Consider the following 22,608-nt stretch of genomic DNA (forward strand, 5'->3'; position numbering starts at 1 on the left):
GTATTATGGTATGGGGCGGTATTGGATATCACTCTCGCACTTCTCTAGTACGCATTGCCAGTACTTTAAAAAGCCAGCGCTACATCTCCGAGGTGTTGGAGCCAGTTGTCCTTCCTTACCTTCAGGGCTTGCCCACAGCCATATTTCAACAGGATAATGCGCGACCACACGTGGCACGCATTGTCCAAAGGTTCTTCGTCAATCGCCAGATTGAATTGCTTCCCTGGCCAGCTCGCTCTCCGGATCTTTCGCCGATAGAAAACATGTGGTCCATGGTTGCTCAACGATTGACCAAGATTACATCCCCAGCTGCCACACAAGATCAACTTTGGCAACGCGTGGAAGCTGCTTGGTCTGCTGTACCCCAAGAACACATCCAAAGTCTCTTTGAATCAATGCCGAGGCGTGTGGCAGCGGTGATCTCCAACAATGGCAGCTACTCTGGCTACTGATTTTGGCAGGAACCACACTTCACAGAAGTCTATAAATTTAATCATTTGATGCTTGGTCAACATGTTATCTACAAAATAAATATTGTTGCGATATCTCTTGTCTTTCTTGGTGTTGCAATTTGGGTGGCCAGCAGTGTACTTTGTTTCTAACAAACATTGGAATATGCCTTCCCCATTTTTGCTGTAATGCTCTATCTTGATCAATTTTCTTTTTTTACTTAAATTCAGACATTGTTATGTAAAAAAATATAATACTGTGATAAATTTTTATTAAAACACTATCATATGCACAAGACGCATGGCTTAAATTAAAATTGCTGAGTGACAAGTGATTTTAATTGAAAGTTATCAAAATTTATGGGAAAACAGTGCAAAGAATGTTGAGGCTTCTTCTTATAAACATCACAATCTTTTTGGTCCAAAAATTTCATTTCATCGTAATTGGTGTGCATATATTTCTTCCATGCTAACTTGTATTCTAAAAAATGGCAATTGTTCTGCTGTGTTGAATCACCTTATTGAAGATATCAAATGTCAATGTATGCCATTCAGTTTCGTAGGCAATATCTCAGAAGAATATAGACTTAGTTGAGGTGGTGCAGAGAACAGCTATCAGGGCATCAAGGCACTTGTTGGTACACAGGGATTGAGCTATGAAGAGAGACTTGATTTTTTTTGTGTTTCCATCAAGGGAGCATAGCTGTCCTGGGGATATGTGATTGAATTATTTAAAACTGGGGGGGGGGGTGACCAACTTTTTTCCAATCCATATGCCACAATCAAGATTATTTACAATACGCGTGCCACTTTATGAATTTTAACATGCAGACAATACGTTCCATTTTTATGGGACCCAAGCCAGAGATGCTGCTGTACTCTAATTTATTCACAAAATCTGGGTCCCTTTTGAGTGAAAGTGGGTTTCTCGAAAAAAATTTTCTTGGAAAAAACTATGGTCCCCCATATAATTCAGTGGTATTTCTATGAATTTTTGTCCAGCATTCCCCAGGGCTTCCATCACCTGCTTATATCTCTTCATTGAGACAGAGTGGTGGGCTATGTTCTGGGTAGAAGGAGGTATCTCTGTGAATCAAATAAATCATTTTTAAAAACATGATCTATCCAAAGTTTCATTTACTTTCATTGTCTACTAGTAGGAACGTAACAAAGAAGCCCATTAACATTGAGAATTGAACATGTGGAATTACAACTCTAAATAATTCTCATTAAGATTTCTTGTTTAAAGTGTTTTCCTGGTTACAACGTTTTTTATAACAGTTTTTTGAAAAACGTTATAAGTAGGATCCACTGTAATTAAAAGTTATAGGCACACATTTTATATACTTAATAATAAATTAATCTATAAATTCCCTTCTGATTGATTTTTATTTCTTTAAAAAAATCTTAGCTCTTTCCATAATATCTTCTGATTTAAATTTAAAGCAAATGAGATTCTCCCTCTCAGACACTTCTCTTCTGATTCCCTATTGATATAAATTCTTGCGAAGCAATTTCCTAATAGAATGATTTCATTTTCCCTCCCTGATGGTCCACCACTCTGATCTGTCGCCATTTAACTGCCACATATTTTCACACCTGAATATGGGAGCTATGTCAGATTTGTGTATGGTGAAACAAGTTCGTTTGTGTGTGTGTGCCCAGCATTCAGTGTGTTTTGTGTTCAGTAGGTGGTGCCATCTATCTAGGGCTGTAACTAGATACTTTCTCAAATGGGCAAGCACATATTTTGGTACCCCGTGTAATGTAGAAGAAGCAGTTATAAAGGGTGAATTCGGTACCTCCTCCTTTAGTGTAATGATTGAATAATTTATCTGCCTACAACGATAAATTATTCAATCATTACACTTCACTCTTAGTTAGAAAAACTGGTGGCAGATGGCAGCACTACACATAACAAGCATTACTCAGAAACAAACTTCACTTCAGGTTTCACTACACGTACACGCACATTCCCGCATGTACCAATTCATTAGAGGTTCTGCAGAGGAATATGAACAAGGTGCATGTGTGGTTTAGTAGTAGTACCTCCTCTAGTCCAGAGCTTGGGGGCACTAGACCCACCTGCTCTCCTCCCCCACCCTAGTTGCGACTCAGCATCTATCCACCAAATTGGTAATACAATTGATTTGAAATTTAATGTATACATATTTGTGTTGTAGGTCTGTGTGATTTTCGTGGCAACCAGAGCTTTTTGTGAAGGAATAGCCAGCTCAAAATTGGAAAACCTTAGAAAATCATATTTTTAGCTGATTACCACTTTGCAATCGCGAGTTCCAAACCTGGATTTTCACTAAAGGCAAATGTGGGGGCTATGGAGGCCTGAGTGCCCTCCCCCCTCCACCCCAAGAAAATTAAAACCTAAAAATATTTTTTTTAGAAAATTAGAATATTGAAGAAAATACAGTCTTTTATACTATGTTAATTTAAAATTCTTTTTGAGTGTTAATGATCCACAATTTCTATGGAAGAAATCCTGCTGCCCCTCCAGAATCTAATTCTGCATACACACCAGTGATTTTTTGCGATGCAAAACTGTGACTACCACATAGCAGCTAAATGACAGAACTGTGGATATTCAAGGTAGAGTTTTACAGATTTTTTTTTCTAAATGATAATTTTACACTTTGAACAGGCATTCCAAATCCTTTACAATCTTTCAAAAAATGTGCATTCACAATCTTGTAAGAACTAGGCGAATTTCCACCATATAGACACTGTCTTTGATCCTAGGCAGATAGCCGCAAATGTACCATAATTTCCGGTATGTAACCGGAGAGGAGAAAATCCGCAGGGGAATAGAACTCTGAAATTTGAAAATTCTGTACACGGCCCGTCATTAAGGGAAGCAACTAAATAGCTTCAACAACATATATGTCAATACAATACAGTATACAAAGTAGTAAAACCACTTTTTCAAGGTCGTGTGATCGTGATAGACTGTGAAAAGAAGAAGAAAAAAAGGGAAAGTTGGGGAGTTTTTTGTCTTTTTCTTGTAACTAGGAAAGAACACGTCCCGCAGGACGCATGAACCAAATTTGTATGCTTTCTTTTCCAAAATTCCGGGTATTATCACATCAATGGCATCTCTGCAAGTATTCTCTTCATTCTTGCAAAATAGTGTTCAGCTGTCCTCTTATTTTCGTAAAAATGTTCAGTTTGTCATTCTTTGGAATTAGTTCTAAATTGTTTTAATTTTCAAATCATAAATTTGATTATCACAATGCAGGTTGTGTATGTACGTATATCAGTAGAAGTTTCATATTACCTACACCATGTTGGACATAGACACCGGAGCCTGAGGACTCAGGGTGTTGGGCCCCTTCCCAATAAACTTTGTAAGGGGGCTTAGTCCCCCCCCCTTCCCAAGAATTCATGGATATACAATGTAATTGTATTATACAATGCATGTGTGTGTGTGTCCCCATGTGGACGATCCTGAATCTTACACATGGTAATAGTAACTATGCCCAAAGATGAAAAACCGAACAAAAATGCATTGAATAAAAAGTCATCACATAATTATTATTTTAAGAGTGCTTAATATACTAAATTCATAAGAAAAGGATTGTTTAAAAGTTGGAGAATTTTTTTGATTGAAAAATAAAATATATAGAATTTATTGTTTTTTGAAAAGCGTTTACTGTTACTCCTACCACAAGTTAGCCACCCCAGATTTAAGATTTTCAATGGAATAAATGTAAATTATTAAAACACTGCTAAAATCCAATGCTTTAATAAGGGAATTTAATTTATAATTTTTACTTTAGAGACGGTTCTTAATTGATAGACTAGCATTGTCAATGTGATACCAAAAGATGCTAATTGGTGAGCTCTAATGTGTTCGATTTGAGCGTTTTATCCATGTTTGTCTCATCTACTTTAGATCCTCTAACACAACATGTTTTGTCATTACAACAGAATTCAATCATGTTGAATCTTGTTTTTTATGGCAATTTTCAGAAATAATGTTAAACTCCAGGCTAAATTTGGTAGGTTGTGATTTCTGATATAGATTTTTAAAAATCGCATCATTGCAAAAATATGTAGTGAGAGATACCTATATTTAGGTGTTATAGACAAGTTTTTTTTTTTGATAATGCAATCAATGCATTAGTCATCTCTTTGGACGATTTGCCTGTTATGGCTCTAGAATTTCGGATTTGCCTCAGTTGATTAAGAGCAATGCCGTGTTAATGCAGTTCCATTTAAAGAGTGTATATATTTATATACACTTTAGTTTTTTTTCTAACGGGATTCTGAATACATGGAAATCCATCTGTTGTCTTGCCATATCAGACTCATTACAAAGAAATGTGATACATATTGCATTGCATGTTCGAAAAATGAAAAGCTATCCAGTACTCCGGGGTGGCCAACTTCTCACTGTTCACTGCAGCATCGCAGGCTACACCAAGCACAACACTCCTGTGCAGTCGGTAGAAGTCGCACCACTAAAATGACCCAGAAAACTTGCAGATTTGTGTGCTGCATAAGTAATGTGGTGAAAAATAGGCGATATTTAGCCATTAAAATTTTACTCTGGGCTCTACTTCACAAACTGATCTTTTTTTTCTGGTTCCCAGCAAGAAAATGCAATGAATCAAAAATTCAGTTTCTTTTGCTAATTCAATCAATTGCATCCTTAGTTTGAATTTTAGACAAAAAAAAATTCTAAATTTATTTTTATCCCTTACTCCTGATTTCGCAACCTGTGGGGTGCACAGGGGTCAAATAGGTGCTCAAGGAATTGATTCATGCACCATTGGACTTGAGAAAAGTTTTATTATTGGATGAAAAGCGTGTCAAATGCCAGTTGTGTGAATATTATTAACAAATATGGGTAAACCCGTGATGGTACCGAGATAAAATGGACTAACTTTGCATGGACCAAGCAGACTACCTACAGATATAAAAAGATGCTTACATGCACTATCACCCGGTGCTCCTGTATGTCCATTAGATTACATGGAACCAGAGAGATTTGTGATACATGTGTTCTTATTACTTGAGTTACCTTTTTGAAACAGAATATTGGTATTACCGGTTGAGAACCGCTGCTGTAGACAATATAATTAACATGTTGGTTAAATGAAAAAGAACTGTGAAAACTTACACCTACATCCTTCACACAATCAACCCTTAGAAGTAATTGACCATCAATACTGTGTGTAATCATATATAAGTGGAGAATGCCTCCTACTATAGGTAATAAATTTACACTTATCAATGTTTAAACACAACTTATTATTTACGCACCATAAATTAAGTTTGTTAATAGATTCTTCTAATTTAGCAGCATCATCAGCATTATTAATAACATGAAAAATTTTTACATCATCAGCAAACATTAAGCATTTAGTATCAATACAATCAGGTAAATCATTTATAAATAAAATACAAAGACGGGACCCAAAATCGACCCCTGGGGAATACCAGAATAACATGCATAAGAAAAGGATTTACAACCATTAAAAATTACTCTCTGAGATCTCCCAGTAAGGTATGACTCAATCCACTTGAGCAGATGTCCAGAAAAGCCCCAACCCCTGATCTTCTGAAGAAGAATAATATGATTGATTGAATCGAAAGCCTTTGAGGAAACAGTATAAACAACATCAATTTGCTGCATATTATCTATAGTTTGTGCTATAACTTGAGAAAACTCGACTAAATTAGTTAATGAAGATCTCTTGGCAATAAAACCAGGAACGAACGTGGCCATAAATTCTTTCATGCATGATAAGTTCAAATACCTTACAAATAGAATTTATTTTAATTATAGGTTGATAATTTAAAACATCAGATTTATCACCATTTTGAAGACAGGCAACACTGAGCAAGTCTTCCAAATTGTAGGAAAGAAACCTGAACTAATAGAGATATTAAAATGATAGACAGAGGGCCAGCTAAATACGAGCCACAACCCTTAACTACGTATTATGGGGGGAATTCCATCATCGCCTTAGCCTTTACAACTTTTGAGTTTTTTTATAGCAGACAAAACATCCTGTTCAGTAATGGAACGGAAAAAAAACTGTTCGCAAAATCATAACTTGGTAGTTAACTTGATCTGTACATTGCTTATACCTTGCAACACTATGGAAGATGCTATGTAGTATTTGACGGTTATGAAGGAGGTCCCAGCATAAAAGATGTTGAGCACATACGGAGAGGAGGATTTAAAACATCAATTGACGTGAATGTTGCAGAAAATAATGACATGTTTTTCTGTCAAATAAGAAAAAAAAAACATCACTCATTGGTCTATTAAAAATTTATCTTCAAGCCGCAGGATACAATGTTAACCAAGCAGTCGGTGACCCGGACACTTTGATTGTATCAGAAGCAATTAAAATAGCAGATTCAGGTCCATCAGTGCTTGTGGGAGAAGATACTGATCTCTTCGCGTTGTTAATCACTCATGCAACAAAGGAATTATTCATGTTAATGTCTGGTAAGAAAGGAAGACACGATCGTATATACAGTACTCAGCACATACAAAACCAATTAGGAGATATGAAAGACTACATATTGTTTCTACATGCATTTACTGGATGTGATTCCATCTCTGCTCCATTCAGAAAAGTAAAGAATGCTTACAAATTGCTTTTGCAACATTTTCATTGCATTAACCCTCTGGCTGCTCATCCCGCGATTTCCACGGGCAACTCAAATGTAGCAAAATTTGCTCATCCCGCGATTTCTGTGGGCATGTGTTTTTCTTCCTTTATTGTGGAGCGCATCCCGTTTTTCCCCCGTTTAACCACTGAAATAAATTATATACAGTATTAGACGTTTAATTTGCATTTTGGCCAACAGATGTCATTAGTTGTCCACTAAATTGCGGCATTTGAAGGCACGGGGTATTACCGCTCCAACTTCACAGCAAACAGTGTGCTGTTTGCCGTTCAAGAAAAGATGCAAATGGAAAAAAAATTCGCAAAGAAACACGAATCTGGTGCAAAGACTGTGAAGTTGGACTTTACCTTGAACCCTGTTTCGAACTCTATTGTACTAAACTCCATTTCTAAAGTATTTTTTTCTCAGTGCTTTATATTTTCTTAAATTGTATACATTTTACTTTTTTATATTATGCAATAAATAGAAGTTAACTGTAATTCAATTGAAATTTATTTAAACAATTTTTTTTTGGTGATAACATCTGAAATTGGTTTTTCTGGCAACTTAGTTTCTCATGACAAAAATCTATATAAAAAATCTTTTCTAGAAAGAAAAAATGCATTTTTCAATTCTCCAATATATATAGATTTAAAATATGCAAAAACAAATACACAATTTTTAAAGCAATTTTGGTCCACAAATTGAGCAGTCAGAGGGTTAAGGGTTTTTGTATGCGTTGCTGCAAGTGACAAGGCAAAGACACATTTACAATGAACAAATAATTTATTAGGTTTTCTAACAAAGAATACTGAACTGAAAAGTTTATCACCTTCACGAGTCTGGGAATTCGAAGGGGTCGAAATAGGTCCACAAACATTCAGTCCTCCTGACAGGTAGTAACGAGTCAGTAGGATCCGGTTGATAATGAAGAAACCATAGAATCCGATTAGCAGCAACGAGCAGTCAACAGCGATGAGTCCGGTGGCGACGGCGAGTCTGTAGGTCTGGTCGGCAGCGACGATGTCGTAGGGTCCGATTGAACGATCAATGACAAGGCCGTAGAGTCTGATAGGTGGCGGGGAAGATCAATGACAAGGTCGTAGAGTCCGATTGGCAGCGACGAACGACCGGTACCAAGATTGTAGAATCCTGTCGGCAGAGGAGAATGATTGGCGATGAGTCCGTAGGATCCCAGTTGACGAAGGTGAGCAATTGACGACGAGTCCGTAGGTTCCAGTCTGTGGCAATGAACGACCAGCAATGAGCCTGTAGGCTCCCAATATTGGATTTAGTCCATCTGATGATGACGAAGCAAGAGCGTTCAAGAACGGCAAGTTGGTCCAGCGTAGCAGATTGATCTAAGTCTATCAGAGTCTATCTGACAACTCGGCATAGGCAACTTCTGGTGGAGGTGACCCTCAGTGAAGGGGGAAGTTTAATCCATTATTTTTCAGAAACCTCAGCAATGATTTGGCTGATCACTTCCAAAGATGGAGAACTCTTAGCACACCAGCAGTGCTCACGAGCTAACAAATCACAAAAAGCAGCAAGTAAGAAGGAGCTACGGCTTCTTATACAAGGTAAAGTGCTCCAAGCACCACCTAGGCTTATTTGCATACCAGGAAGAAATTCTCTCCGCACTAGTGCAGTGACGTAGCCGAAAAATGTACATCTACATGAGGCAGATGACGTCACTCCCCGGGAGATGTACAATCTAGGATCATTGTGCGATCTTGGATTGGAGATCATCACATTTGCCCCCTCCTAAACACGTGTAACTTATCCATAAGTCACGAACATCACTGCCTGGAACAGTTATTTGACCATTGAAATTAAAGTTTTCCTTGGCAAGACCTACACCTTGGAACCTTAAATATCGTTTGACTTCTTTGCCACTACAAAATTTTTGACCACCTGGAGAATAGTTGTAAACATCAGTCCTGTTCCCATCCTTTTGAGGAACCATTTCTCTTTTCCAACCTATTTTCAAGGGTCTTTCTAACAGACCTCCAGTGTAAGAGTCAATCTGAGCCTGAGGCGATTTCAGTACACCTTGATCAAGAGGGTCAGATTCCGTTAACTCAACTTCATTACTTTCCGGTACAACTTCTTCAGGCTTCCGATTAATTTCCCCAGAGACCGGTTCCCGAACAGAAACATTTTCCAACAATCTTTCATGAAAAGTTTTTAGATCACAGGCATATCTTTTTTCGATACAGGGGTTCAAAGAAGTCAGTCCCTGTTTCTTCTCTTCAAAATAATTCAACACATCTGAATAAGAATTTTTTTGTTTCACCACTATTTCCTCGGGAGTCAGCAGGGTTAATGAATACAACTTTCCCGAGATAATCTCATCTGCATTGAACGATTCCTGGGAATTCAGGGGCTCTCGTGACAAAACGTCAGGAACTTCCATTTGCGATCCTTTCCTATACTCAAATATTAACGGGTACTCTTGCAAAAGTAACTGCCACCTACTAAGACACCCTTTCAGCTGTTGTCATCAATTCATCTATACATATATGCATCAGATCAGTCGACTTCACCTTTGATGCTTGGGGGGCCCCTTATCTCCGCCCATGAAATGCACTATATATACTCATCGCTTTTTAAAGCAGAATTCCAGGCGTTATTTGTTTCTTTATTTCCCACAACAACACACATAGGTGGTCTACGCAAGGTCATCTTATGAGCATCAAAGGGACTTTTCTAAGGCCCTCTACCTGTCAAGAAATTCCTGCCTAACAGTTCACTCTCGAAAATTTTTACTGGATCTCATCTTCATGAAGTCCCTTTTGCACTTGAGGCACCTGAACTGAGCCTGGAATTGTCCATGTATTATGAAGAAAGTTTAAAAGTAACTGAAGAGATACACATATATTATTTCAGAAAAACAAAAAGTGTCCACACAAAACGTTGAGTCCACTTTTAAAAGATTATCTAGTGTTTTTCAATTAGCGCTTATCCGAGGGTTTACGATACTTTCTAATGTGAACTATGGCATCGTGAGGTTTTCCTGCACTTACCCGAAGGCCTTCTGGTCAAATTATGAGAGGGGAAAATCCAAGAACTTGTCCTGAGGGTTCTCAAACTGTGCTTCACCAACCTTTGTCGGGAACACTGGGGAGCATCTCGAAGGTTTTTCAAAGAGATTCTTTGGCGGCAGGCAAGCATTGATTAAAGTAACGGGGCACCGCGGATGGAAAAAGTTTGAGAATCCCTGCGTTAGTCTGTAATATTCATCATTCGACATGTTTCCATTCTTCTCTTATTTGTTATAAAAAACATCACATGAATTTATTTCACTAGAAAAAAATATATATATACATATACTATGCACAATGCCTTTTTAATTTTTTCAACTTTGAGTAGAACTCCCCTTTAAATTGTACCTCCAAAGGAAGCCGGTAGATAATAAAACAAAAAATATTTCAATCGATTCATATACCTGCCACTTTCACTTTGATTCGGAGAATGAGCAGTGGCATTACAAACACGTCTCAGAGATATTTAAATAGATTATGGATACATACGACAATTTCTGGTGCATGCTAATTCGTTTGAAGAAGTACGAATGCTAACCGATCTTTCATTTGGAAAGCCTTCCCGCAGAGAGCAGGTATGCTTTCACCGTGGTATTTGCATAACACAAAACTTCAGGCGTCTGCCAGTTTTACTTCTAATATGGAAGACAGATGGCAAAACTTCTCGAACTGAAACCATGCATAACTATGACATCATATATGTGTTATGGTCACGCATAATATAAGAAAGAACTTTACTTCATCCATTAATTTGTTTGAAATTTTGTAAGAGAAATGTCTTGGAATTACATGTATGATTGAGTAGAAGTTGTGCACATGTGATACATGCTTACGATAAGAGTGTAACATGATAAAAGCGATTAAATGGAAGCATGAAAATTTCTCTGTATTTTCATATCTTGGAATAACTTTAGAGAGAGAAAATATATATTTTTTCCTTTTTAGTTTATTCTCCTTATATATATATATATATCATTTTTTATATTTTAATCTAAATTTTTTTCAAACTACCTTTTAGGGTGACTTCCCAGCTGTTTTTGGTGTTTGCATTTGTATAAGTACACAAAGCATAAAATGGAATTTATATTTATTTTAAATTAATTAAAAAATTAAAATACATTAATCAATTGAAAGGTAATTAATTTAATTTGAAAAATAACATCAACTGAAAACAAAATAAATTTGGTTTTTTTTAATTGGGAAATTTAAAGTTCTTTCCACTAATGCATAATTTTAAGTTTGCGCCTTAAGCACGAACAAAAAAATGGTGCCTTTCACAATTTCGCTCCCCCATGGACCAAAACCTGGCTACGCCACTGGTTCCTACAACGAGAAAGGTTGTTCCAGAAAGACTTCTGAAATTGGTTAGGTGTAACTGCAACACTTCATGTGAAAAAATTGTGGATGCAAAAAAGCAGACTTGAATGTTCATTTATGTGTGGTCAGTGTGCTGGTCCTGGGTGCAGTAATAGCTCATGAACAATTGATGAATGTGAATATGTTGATACTGATGAACCAACTTGCAATGTTCCCGACGCAACAGATCTTGAAGATATCACTGAATTGAATTCACCACCTGCACAATGTAAACTTAAATGTGAAGCGTAATTACTTGAAAACTTATTTAATGTCAATTAAATGTCAAAACCTTTTCAAAACATTTCATCACTGGAAATTTGTGTAATTGTATCTTTCAATTTTACAATTGTTTTTCTATTTTACAAAGAGCACAAAAATAAATAAATGTATTATTTCTATTATTTTGGCGTTTTCATAGGTAAAAAAACAAAATGCACCTCTCGTTTATTGATACGTTTAAAATATGAGTATATAAATAGAAAATAATGAAAGATTTATAGTTAATGCATTTACTTAAGTAGGCCATTGAAATGCAGAGTGAAGCCCTACGCAGACCTCACCTAACAGCGCTATATACCTACCCTATGACAAATGTTTGCAAGCACTCATTTTTTATGTAGAAGTATCAGTTTATGCCGGTTCTGTTAAACTTTTTGTACTCTACAAGTTTTGTTTTATGATTCTTTTCAAATATTTTGTGGTTTAAATGTTATTGAGAAAGAACTTTGCTTTCAGAACCAAAAAGTAGCAAAATTCCAATTTCAGCTCCAAAATATTTTCTAAAAAGTTACAAACTTGTTATAGCACATTTAAAATGCATCGTTTTTATATGCATTTTAATAAAAGAATGGATGTTCTAGGCCCAATAGTTCTGCTGTAGTAGCTGTTTTTGTTGACCGTGACGAAAATCCAATATGGCCAACATCTTTCTCAAAATGGCGGAAAACCAGCAACAGGATTTTGTGGGTTTTTCATGTGAGACCACCATAAACACATCCTATTTGGTCCTGGCTTGTTATTTTTAATGTCTACCTCAAACCCTAATTTGACTGGACTATTGTATGCTTTTCAACACCAGCAATCCACTTAGAAGTGGTTGGAGATTTATCTTTGCAGTCGTTCATTGCTGCATTCAAGAGATTCATAGCGAGGCGTGGAAAGCTTAACGAGATGTTCAGTAACTGTGCTACAAACTTCACTGGGGCATACAAAGAGTTGAAGGAACTAATGAGTCGTGTATCAAAACATCAAGGCAGTGATCAACTCACAGATTGGTTATCTAATGAAGGAACACAGATTGGTTATCAAGTGGAATTTCAATCCACCGTCTGCTCCACATTTTGGTGGACTGTGGGAAGCTGGTATAAAATACATGAAACATCATTTGGAAAGAGTGATGAGAACATCATTTTCAATCTAGAGGAGTTTTTGACCTTGGTTGTTGTCTCAATTCAAGCCCACCATCCAGTGATCCATCAGACTTGTCTGCTTTAACACCTGGTACCTTCCTCATTGAAACTGCATTAATGTCTTTTCCAGAGAAAGAATTATTGGAAATGAATATTTGTCATCTAGACCGATGGCAACTACTCCAAAGGGTCTATCAGGGTTTCTCGAGGAGGTGGAGTTCAGAATTCCTATCCAGACTCCAACAGAGACCCAAGTGGTGGTGTGCAACCAGGGATGTTCAAGTTGGAGATCTTGTACCCTTAAAGAGTGAATTGGTGTCTGTTGCAATGGAAGTTAGCCAGGATTACAGAAACATACCCTGGAAGTGACTGAAGAGTTAGAGTGGTGTCTCTACGCACTTCGTCGAGTACCTTCAAAAGACCTATATCAAGGATATGCCAACTTCCAGTGGACTAATCAAGAGTGATGAACCTGAGGGTTCATGGCTGAGGGTATGTTAGAGTCTACGGGGAGCATTATCAGAGAGAAAAGAAGTTATAATCGAGAAAACTATCCATCTCTTCTGTGAGAGTGTGTTTCATTTCAGACGATATTGTTGTGACCTTGTCATCTGCTTTTTGCCAGTGTACGTGATTGTCACCTTTTTTTGTCAGGGTGAGTGTGAGAGCGTGATGAGATAGATGTGTCTAAAGGAGCGCGAGTTCATCATTTTTTATGTCTTGTTTTATTAAAGTTTTTATTATTTTAAATTTAGTTCGACTCACTGTGCTTTATATTCTACAGATGTCATATATAAGTTACTCACTTTGAGATTGTTGTTAAAACTTTATAACTTAAATTAAACTTATTATAACAATTAAAATATAAATATATAAATATTCTTAATATAATGAAAAATTGATTGATAGAATTTTGTTGGGTACACAGTTAGCATATTTATCAAATTCTGTCTAAATTGCTATTTTTTTCTCTAACTGAAAGATGCTTTTCCTTCTTTTTCTTTCTCGCTTTCTCTTCAGATGACCATCCATTCCTTGCTTGTCACGACAGAACACAAACTGGAAGTAACTTTATTTCTATGCTAAAATCTAAACATACATACATCACATGTTTTATGGTATTGGTGTATGCCTATTGGCTACTGTAACTTTCCTATATACTCTCTAAATGGCTTTATTGCCTCCTTTACTTACAAGAAATAGATTTCTACTCCCTCTTTTTTTCTTTGTTTCTAAGGGCTTGAGGGTCAAATTGATTCGCTTATCTCAAATTAATTTATTAGATATTAAAAATGAATTTCTAAACTTAGATTGCCAGTGCATTACAATAATGAAGTGAAAAGCTGGTGTGCTATTTTTCCTGGACCAGATGTGGAAAACATCAAAAAGAGCCAGATGTTTGGCTGCCAATTTTTAAATGAGAGGCCTGTAAGTATTGATTTTTTTAGATGATTTTTATTTTCCATCCCGATATATCGGAAAAACACAAAGAAAGAATAGTCTTCTGGTCTCTGCCTGGAATCAAACCCAGACAAGGTCAGGTCTCAAGTGGTGTATATGGTATCGCACTTACATGGTTTGCAAGAGGACTGGGTTGATTCTCGACAAAAACCAGAAGACTTTGCTTTCTGGATTCACATCAGCGTGAATAATGCCCAGATAAGGTTTTTTTCCTTTTTATTTGTTTTGTAGTGAACAATTTTCTTAAGAATGTAAGGTGGTTGAAAAAAAGTTTAAGGACAAGCAAAAAACAAACAGAAAAAACCACTATCTTGAAAAAATAGGGATGTAAATGTATGCAAATTTTAAAGCAATGGGACCCAAACTGTACTTGGGGAAAGGTTTCTTTGTGCTCTGTGATGAGATTAAAAGACTAAACAAGCGAAAATGACAAGGTTTTCAAATTTTTAAATTTTCGGCTGTTTCAAATTATGTGTCTGTAGTGATTGATGCAGTAAGTAAGTTTGGTAGCACGAGTAAAGGGGCTACATATATTAGTAAATGGTGGAACTTTACTGTCAGACTGTCTTCGAGTTCCTTTGAAAAACCTCCATCAATACGTAAAATCTTAAAGTATAGGACCCCATTCTCTATGAAGTGAATTCATGCTCATATTATCCAGATGAAATGCCAAATCAAGTGATTCATTGGTATCATCTACAACCTTGAGATATATATATTCAAGTAAAACATTGTATGAATTAAAAAGCAGACATAATTTATTTAAAACACTTGCGAGATGCTTGTCTCCAATCCAGGGTTGGCAAGTTTTTTGCTGCAGTGGAAAAAACTATGGCAAAAACCACCCTGGCAAAAATTGTTTTCGCTGCATTTTTGCAAAAATTCATGGAATTAAAAAATTAGATTTATCTTTTTCAAATTTTATGAATAAATAATTATAAAGCCTTATACTTACCAATGTTTTTGTAACAAATCTGGATGATGTATATGTTATTTGGATAAAGCAAATATTTTTCCCATATTTTTCCACCAGGCACAAAAATTCATAGGATTAAAAAATTAGATTTATCCATTTCAAATTCTATAAATAAATAATTATAAAGTCTTTTACTCATAAATTTTTGATAAATCTAGATGTGTATTTTATTGGGATGAAGCAAAAGTTTTTGTTTTGAATTCTATAAATAAATAATCATAGTCTTTTACTTATGAATTTTTATAACAAATCTGTGTGATGCATATTTTATTTGGATATGTTTTCATATTTTTGGTTGCTAAATATTCATTTTTACACCATGTACTTTTATAAGTTTCACATGTTTTTCAAGTTTTTATATTGAACAGAATGTTTCATAGTTGAAAAAATAAGCTTCGCATGTCTTGAGTGGAAAGAATAATTGTTCCCTGGTTTTTTCCCCTTTTTGTCATGTCTGGGCAAAAACCCAACCCTGCTCCAAACATAGCTTACTTTGAGAGAATATTTTTTTCACTTGTGTAAATGTATACATTGAAATTGAGTAGAAAACTGTAGGCATGTAGGCGTGTTTCATATTCTAAAATTCTAAATGTTTATCTTCTGTAGTCAAGTCATGACCAACACATGCTCCAGACTGAAGAGGCCTGAGATTAATCGCATTATTATTTTTTTTTCTTCAAATTACAACTATTACTGAGGATCCATGAAAACCTTTGGTCTGGGGACCCACCAAAAAATATCAGCCTGTGAGCCCAGTTTCAGAATGTAGAATAAATACAACAGACACACTGAAATGCGGTGCCAGATTAAGAAGTTTGAAGGCTCTAAACACTTATGTGATTTTTGTGCCCCCAGGCTCGTCATTTGAGGGGGGTCGGGGGACCAAAAATACACTAGAAATGGCATATATATACACATATATACGGGGTGATTATAAAAAAACTATCACGACATATGGGCCCCTAACTATCATACCATTCACAGAAACTGAATGAAATTTTGGCATAAGGTATTTTGAGGTATGCGCTCAAGAATGATATGGAAAACAACAGTGTCACTCTAACAGTTATGGTTACAGTGAGAAAATTTCGAAAATATCAAATGGCAACACCAAGTTTTTTGTATTGGAATGCGATCTCCATACTGAAAAACACTAAATAGCGTTGGAATGGCACCTGTAGCACGAAAATCCCCGGAGCTAGGCAAGGAAAAAGTAAAAAGGACTTTGCCGTGCACCAGAGCATTAATGTTCGTCACACCGTTTCTTCGGCTGAGATCCCAGCCTGATTAGTCCTCCACATGGTCATGTGGAAAATTTGTGAAACACAATAAAATGCTTTATTTTATGCTGCTTCTCTGTCCTTATTGGTTGTCCTCACTTTTAACCTATCTACCGCTGGTGATTTTCATGTTACAGTTGCCGTTCGAACGCTATTTAGGGTTTTTCACAATGGAGATCACATTCCAATACAAAAAACTTGGTGTTGCCATTTGATATTTTCAAAATTTTCTCACTGTAACCGTAACTGTTAGAGTGATACTGTTGTTTTCCATATCATTCTTGAGTGCATACCTCAAAATACCTTATGCCAAAATTTCATTCAGTTTCTGTGAATGGTATGATAGTTAGGGGCCCATATGTCGGGATAGTTTTTTTATAATCACCCTGTATATATACATACATTGAGTACATGTTCTTTGCCCCCCCCCCCCCTCCTGAAAAATATGAAATGACAGCCCTGGGTGTCCCCACCATAAGTATATTTCACACAATGTTGAATCTATCAATGAAAAAAACAATAAATGGAATTTTTTTTTTTTTTTTATAATTATAACGTGATCCACACGTATTCCCAAGGGATCAGCATGATCCGTCCAGGGAATTTGTTAGTGTTAGTAAACGTCCATGCCCGAACCGGAATTCGAACCCAGACCTGCACTGTGAGAAGCTAGTTCCCTAACCACTCGACTGCCAGGTTGTGTGAGTCGGCAGTGAATTTTATATTCAAGAAGTAACTGATCTAAGACCAGTTACAGATCCAGAAAGGGGGGTGCGTGCAGTAATCACCCCTCCCAAAATCTGGATAATATAGGAAAACGTGCCCTGCCCCGTAAAATACGGGAATATCCTACACAATTAATTGCCCCTCATGACACATCACTCTGAATCCATGACTGTTTAACATAAAATATGATCTCTGAATATATTTATAAACACTCACTTTATTCAAAAGTTTTCTCTAACTTTTTCTAGTTGTAAAGTCTTTGAAACTAATGCTACATATCCGAGGATGATGTCACTCTCCGTTATCCATACAAAAGTTTTTAACAGCTGACTGATGTGAAGGTATATTTAGGAAAGAGAAAATTCGGCTTTCCCTGCGGGGAATCGAACCCACGTTCTTTCACTTCCCGGGTGTATGCACTAGACTACAGAGGCAACAAATATCTTGATCTTTCCTTGGAGCTCGTGTGCACTGAACGGGACTGTACATGGATGGTCGGACCTAACTCAGGCCAAAGCTCACAATTGCTGATAATCCCACCAGATGGCAACTTATCCAAGAATGATGTCACTCTCCGCTATCCATATGAAGGTTTTTAACTGCTTTGGCCTGAGTTAGGTCCGACCGTCCATGTACGGTCCTGTTCAGTGCACACGAGCTCCAAGGAAAGATCGAGATATTTGTTGCCTCTGTAGTCTAGTGGTCTAGGGAATTCACCCAGAAAGTAAAAAGACGTGGGTTCAATTTCCCGCAGGGGCATTTGAATTTTCTCTCTTTCCTAAACATTCCTTCACATCAGTCAGCTGTTAAAAACCTTCGTAATGCTACATACCACATCTATGTCTATACTTAGTAGAGATGAAACATCAACCATTTTTCCATTTTCTGTTGAGATTTGTAGCATACTTTAATCGAGAAAATGAATGCTCAATGAAAAAGGGTTTTCCCTCACTATATTTGCTTCTTAACTTAAAGCATCTTAAATTTTCGTTTCAGTGTTATGGTGGCGTCATATACAAAACTAGTTTTAATCTTAGCTACAAAAGCTAGCAGTATGGATAGAGAGTTGTCTATTAGGCCCCGCAGTGAACGTGTTAAAAATGCAATCTCTCAAAAACAATATATATTCATAAAATATTATACAATGCCCATAAAGTATACTTATGGTTGTCTAATTCTAACTATGGATAGCTTCTCGATTTACCCCAACACGTTTATCGTATTTCTTTTTAAACGTGTAAATTGTATTAGGATTTACTACTTCCGGGGGTAAGCTATTCTATTTATTAACAACCCAATTAGAGAAAAATTCCCTGCGACACCACAATCTCTCTTTGTCCCTTACGAATCGATACTGGTGTCCCCTTGTAAAAGCAGTCGATTGGCAGTGTACTAATAATTCATTGCCCGTCCTATCCATCCAGTTGAAAATTTTGAACACTTTGATCATATCTCCCAGACATCTGCATCCATCCAATATAAATATATTTAAAAAATGAAGTCTCTCTTCATAACTCAAGCCCCTGTGTGCCAATAAGGACACACGTAGCTCTTCTCTGCACCCCTTCAACCAAGTCTATCTCCCTCCGTAGGTATGGTCTCCAAAACCGTACAGCATACTCCAGTCCAGGACGAACTTAGCCTCAGAAATGCAGAAAAATGACTTTAGGAGAACGTAAAGAGACCTTTTTTTGAAAATGAAACCAAGCATTCTATTCGATTTTTTGACCACCACTGAACAATGTTCAGAAAACCTAAGCCACTCGTCAATGAGAATTCTCAAATCGGTGACCCTAGTTTCATCCGGGATAGTGGCACCATTCAACTCGTAAGAGAACTGGGTTGTTCAAACCAAAATGAGCAACCATGCACTTGTCAACGCTAAATGTCATACTCCATTCATTTGCCCATGTAACAATCCTGTTTAAGTGGGTTGTTTTTTTTTTGGAACAACACCCTATCGCTTTGATTCCCGACTATCCCCTTTAACTTCACGTCATCAGAGAATTTGCTAACAATCCCGTAGATACCCTAATAGAGTTTATCAATAAAAAGTGAAATAAGTATGAGGCCAAGGACACTTCCTTGAGGAACTCCACTTGTGACGCCTGTCCAACCAGAGAATTCCCCGTTCACCATAACTTGTTGCGACCTATCTCTTAACCATGATTCTATCCAATTCAGCAAGTTGCGCCCAATCCTAATCTCATGTAAAGGCTTCAAGAGTTTACCATGTTGAACCCGATCGAATGCCTTCTGGAAATCAAGGTAAACAACATGTACATTTTTGCCCTTACCCAAAACCTTTGTCACATGATCATAGAAGCAAAGGAGGTTAGTCACACATGACTTTCCCCTTCCTGAACCCATGCTGATTATCCGACAATACATTATTCTCGTCTATCCACTTCACCAACTGCCTTTTGGTAATGATTTCCAAAATTTTCGAGAGGGAACTTATCAAACTCACAGGATGATAATTGGACGCAGCTTCTCTACTACCCTTTTTAAATATTGGAACAAAATTATAGCAAATCTCCAATCCTTTGGGATGATACCCTTAGCAACACTGCTCCTGTATATTTGTGTGCTATATCAGTGCGACTGCTGTCTGTTAAATGCTGCACACCTAGATAAATTCTGTATTACCAATGGTAAAGGATTAAATAATTTAGGAGCTAGGTAGTAAAATGTTTGCAAAATATTTCTTTTTTAAATGAGGGTATGCAATACTTTTCATTTGGTCTGCTCAATGATATGGACTCTCTATGTATGATTCGGTAGATGACATTATAGGGAGTAGATTTAAAATTATATGAGAGTTGGATTTGAGAGTGAGCACTGTAAATAGTTTTGAAACATCTGTTTTTACCCTAAGAACTAAAAAAGAAAGAATAGTGTCACGTGATAGCTGTTTTGGGTTGATAGTGGAGAGGAAAAAAAACTTCTGGTTGACCTTTATTCATACATACTTGTTATACAGCTGCTTTTCCTTCCATGTAGAATGGATAGTTTCAAAGGTGGGGGGTGTAAGAGTGTAAAGTACAAAAGCCCCTGGTGTTCCTGAAGTTGTCTTCCAGTTGGATGGGTCTTAGTTTATTGCAAAAGGAGCTACTTGAAACATTTAACTTTTTTATGCAAAGGGGGTTTTCCCAGAGCAATTTGGCCCCTATGATGGTCTACGTGAAAATACTCTGATGGCTCTTCCTGGGTGTGAGGGGGAATAAATACATATATTGGCATTTGCTTTTTTTCCCCACCCATGCTCACCAAGATGCAGCTGCAATCACTGTTCAAAATCCACAAGATCCGTAGTCTCTCTGATGTGCTGAGGGTGGGGGTAATATGTTGGTCTGGCTTTTTCCTTTTTTTATCCTCCACCCACACAGCAACAAGTTGCGGGGAGGAGTGTTGTCCCAGGACACCATGCTATGGGGCATCTGCATCAATAGTCTTGAGGAAACAAAGGCAGTGAAAGGTACTTCTAGAACCTCTCCTGACACCAAAACTGGTTTGTCCCCATTAAAAGTGTGTTGATAGAAAAACTGAACATTTTAAACGTTATCAGAAAACTTTTCAGTGAATTCGAATTGCAGACTTATAAAAGTTCTTGCTATAAAGAGCTTCATCATTGCTGATAAACTTGGATTTTTCCATTCAATTCATAATTTGTACATATCTCTCACTTATTTTATTTGTTTGATATGGATTCAATAACAAAACTGCAAATCAACTGGATCTTGAACAACTATTTTTTAGGTAAGTTGCAAAAGTGAATCTTTAAGTTCTATGTATCCTATTTAGTTTTCCAAGGTTTCATGAATTGGATTTAGCAGATGAATGAACTTGATCACTAGAAAAAGCTCTGTTAAGACTGTTAACTGAGAAAAATTAAAACCAGATTGTATTAATAAGCTTATTGCTAATTAAATTAATGAATCATGTTATATTTATCAATATACCTTTCCCCCTTACAGTAAACAAAGTGTCCTACTCTGAAAAAGTAATACAAGTAATGTTGCTTTTTAGTATGACACTCCATTGAATTTAATTCCATTGAATTTCCGGTAGTGCACATTTCACACCATGTTTTATTAAACTATACCACTGTTGTTTATTTTGTTATTTTTCTAATGTAGTGTAGTAATTCTATGATTTTTAGAAATTTAATGCATTAAAATACATTTTTTAAATTTTCTAGGTATATGCAAGAGAATACATCCAGTTTCCATCTTTGTTGTATCTGATCCCTGGTATTTTCTTTGCCTTTGCTATAGTGCTGTATTTCTTTTCTTGGGGAAGAAATTTGTTGGAAAAGGTAGTAGTTAAATCTGGTGCATTTTTATATTTTCTGTGCCAAACAGCACTTGTATTTTTTTGTCTTTAGAGCTCCTTGAAATACTTTTATACCTGCCTTGTATGTATCAATAGCAATGATGTGCTAAGCATGTCAAATTTCAGGAATTCTGGAAAAAATGCCTTGAAAATTTCAGTCTTGCATGCTGAGAAACGATTCTTTCCACCTTTCTGTAGTTCCACATGACTCTTCCTTTCCCACCATCTCCCATAATTGTACTATCTCATGACCTTGAAAAGTAGTTTGACTACTGAAAATACAGTACTATTGGAAAAAACTCGCTGGCTAAATATGTGTGCTTTTCATGTTCTGCAGGCACTGCAAAGATTTTTTTTGTTTGAAAACAGGAAAATTTTCAATATAAAATTATTTAATTTTCATTTATTTTTTGAATATTTTTTGAGCAGTGCTTCAAACATGTCAAACTTACAATCCATCCTTTCTCACCCTGAGATGCCGGGAGTCAAAAGAAGTCACAAAATTAGAGAGAAGGTCATGGATATTTTTTGAAAATTTTAAAAACGAATGTGGCCACTCCAAACAGCAGAATCGCTATGGTCGATAATCATTGCATCAAATCTCGACAGAATGTTTCATTCCACAAGTAAAAGAGCTAGTCTGTCAAATTACACATGCTAATTTGCCAACTATACCAAATAAAGAGTGTTAAATCATCAATATTGCTAAATGAGGTTTCAACGAGTGTTAAATTGCCAAACACCATGTTAGTTCTTCTGAAATCTTCTCCCATTTTGTAACAATTTCTTTCTGGGTATTCAACTTTCTACAATCAACAAAAAGCCAGCAGCAGAAATTATGCCTATAAAATTTAAAAAAAAAAAAAAAATCAACTGTTCATATTTATCCATCATCAGTTTCTCACTTCAGATTTAGAACATGAA

General features: G+C 36.4%; 1 protein-coding gene across 1 annotated transcript in view; it reads left to right on the forward strand.

The window, feature by feature from the left end:
* The window catches only part of LOC149074199 (saccharopine dehydrogenase-like oxidoreductase), a 106,228-nt gene that overhangs the window by 35,640 nt on the left and 47,980 nt on the right, over window positions 1–22,608 (forward strand). Inside the window, exons 7-8 of the mRNA XM_089246875.1 lie at window positions 14,217–14,334; window positions 21,551–21,667. Of these exons, the coding sequence (XP_089103001.1) occupies window positions 14,217–14,334; window positions 21,551–21,667 (235 nt within the window). The remainder of the gene's footprint in view (window positions 1–14,216; window positions 14,335–21,550; window positions 21,668–22,608) is intronic.

The sequence above is a fragment of the Pholcus phalangioides genome, unplaced genomic scaffold (genome assembly GCF_987345545.1).
Source record: "Pholcus phalangioides strain wild (caught in Gottingen) unplaced genomic scaffold, Ppha-v1.0 ptg000017l_1, whole genome shotgun sequence".
Taxonomy (NCBI): Eukaryota; Metazoa; Arthropoda; class Arachnida; order Araneae; family Pholcidae; genus Pholcus; species Pholcus phalangioides.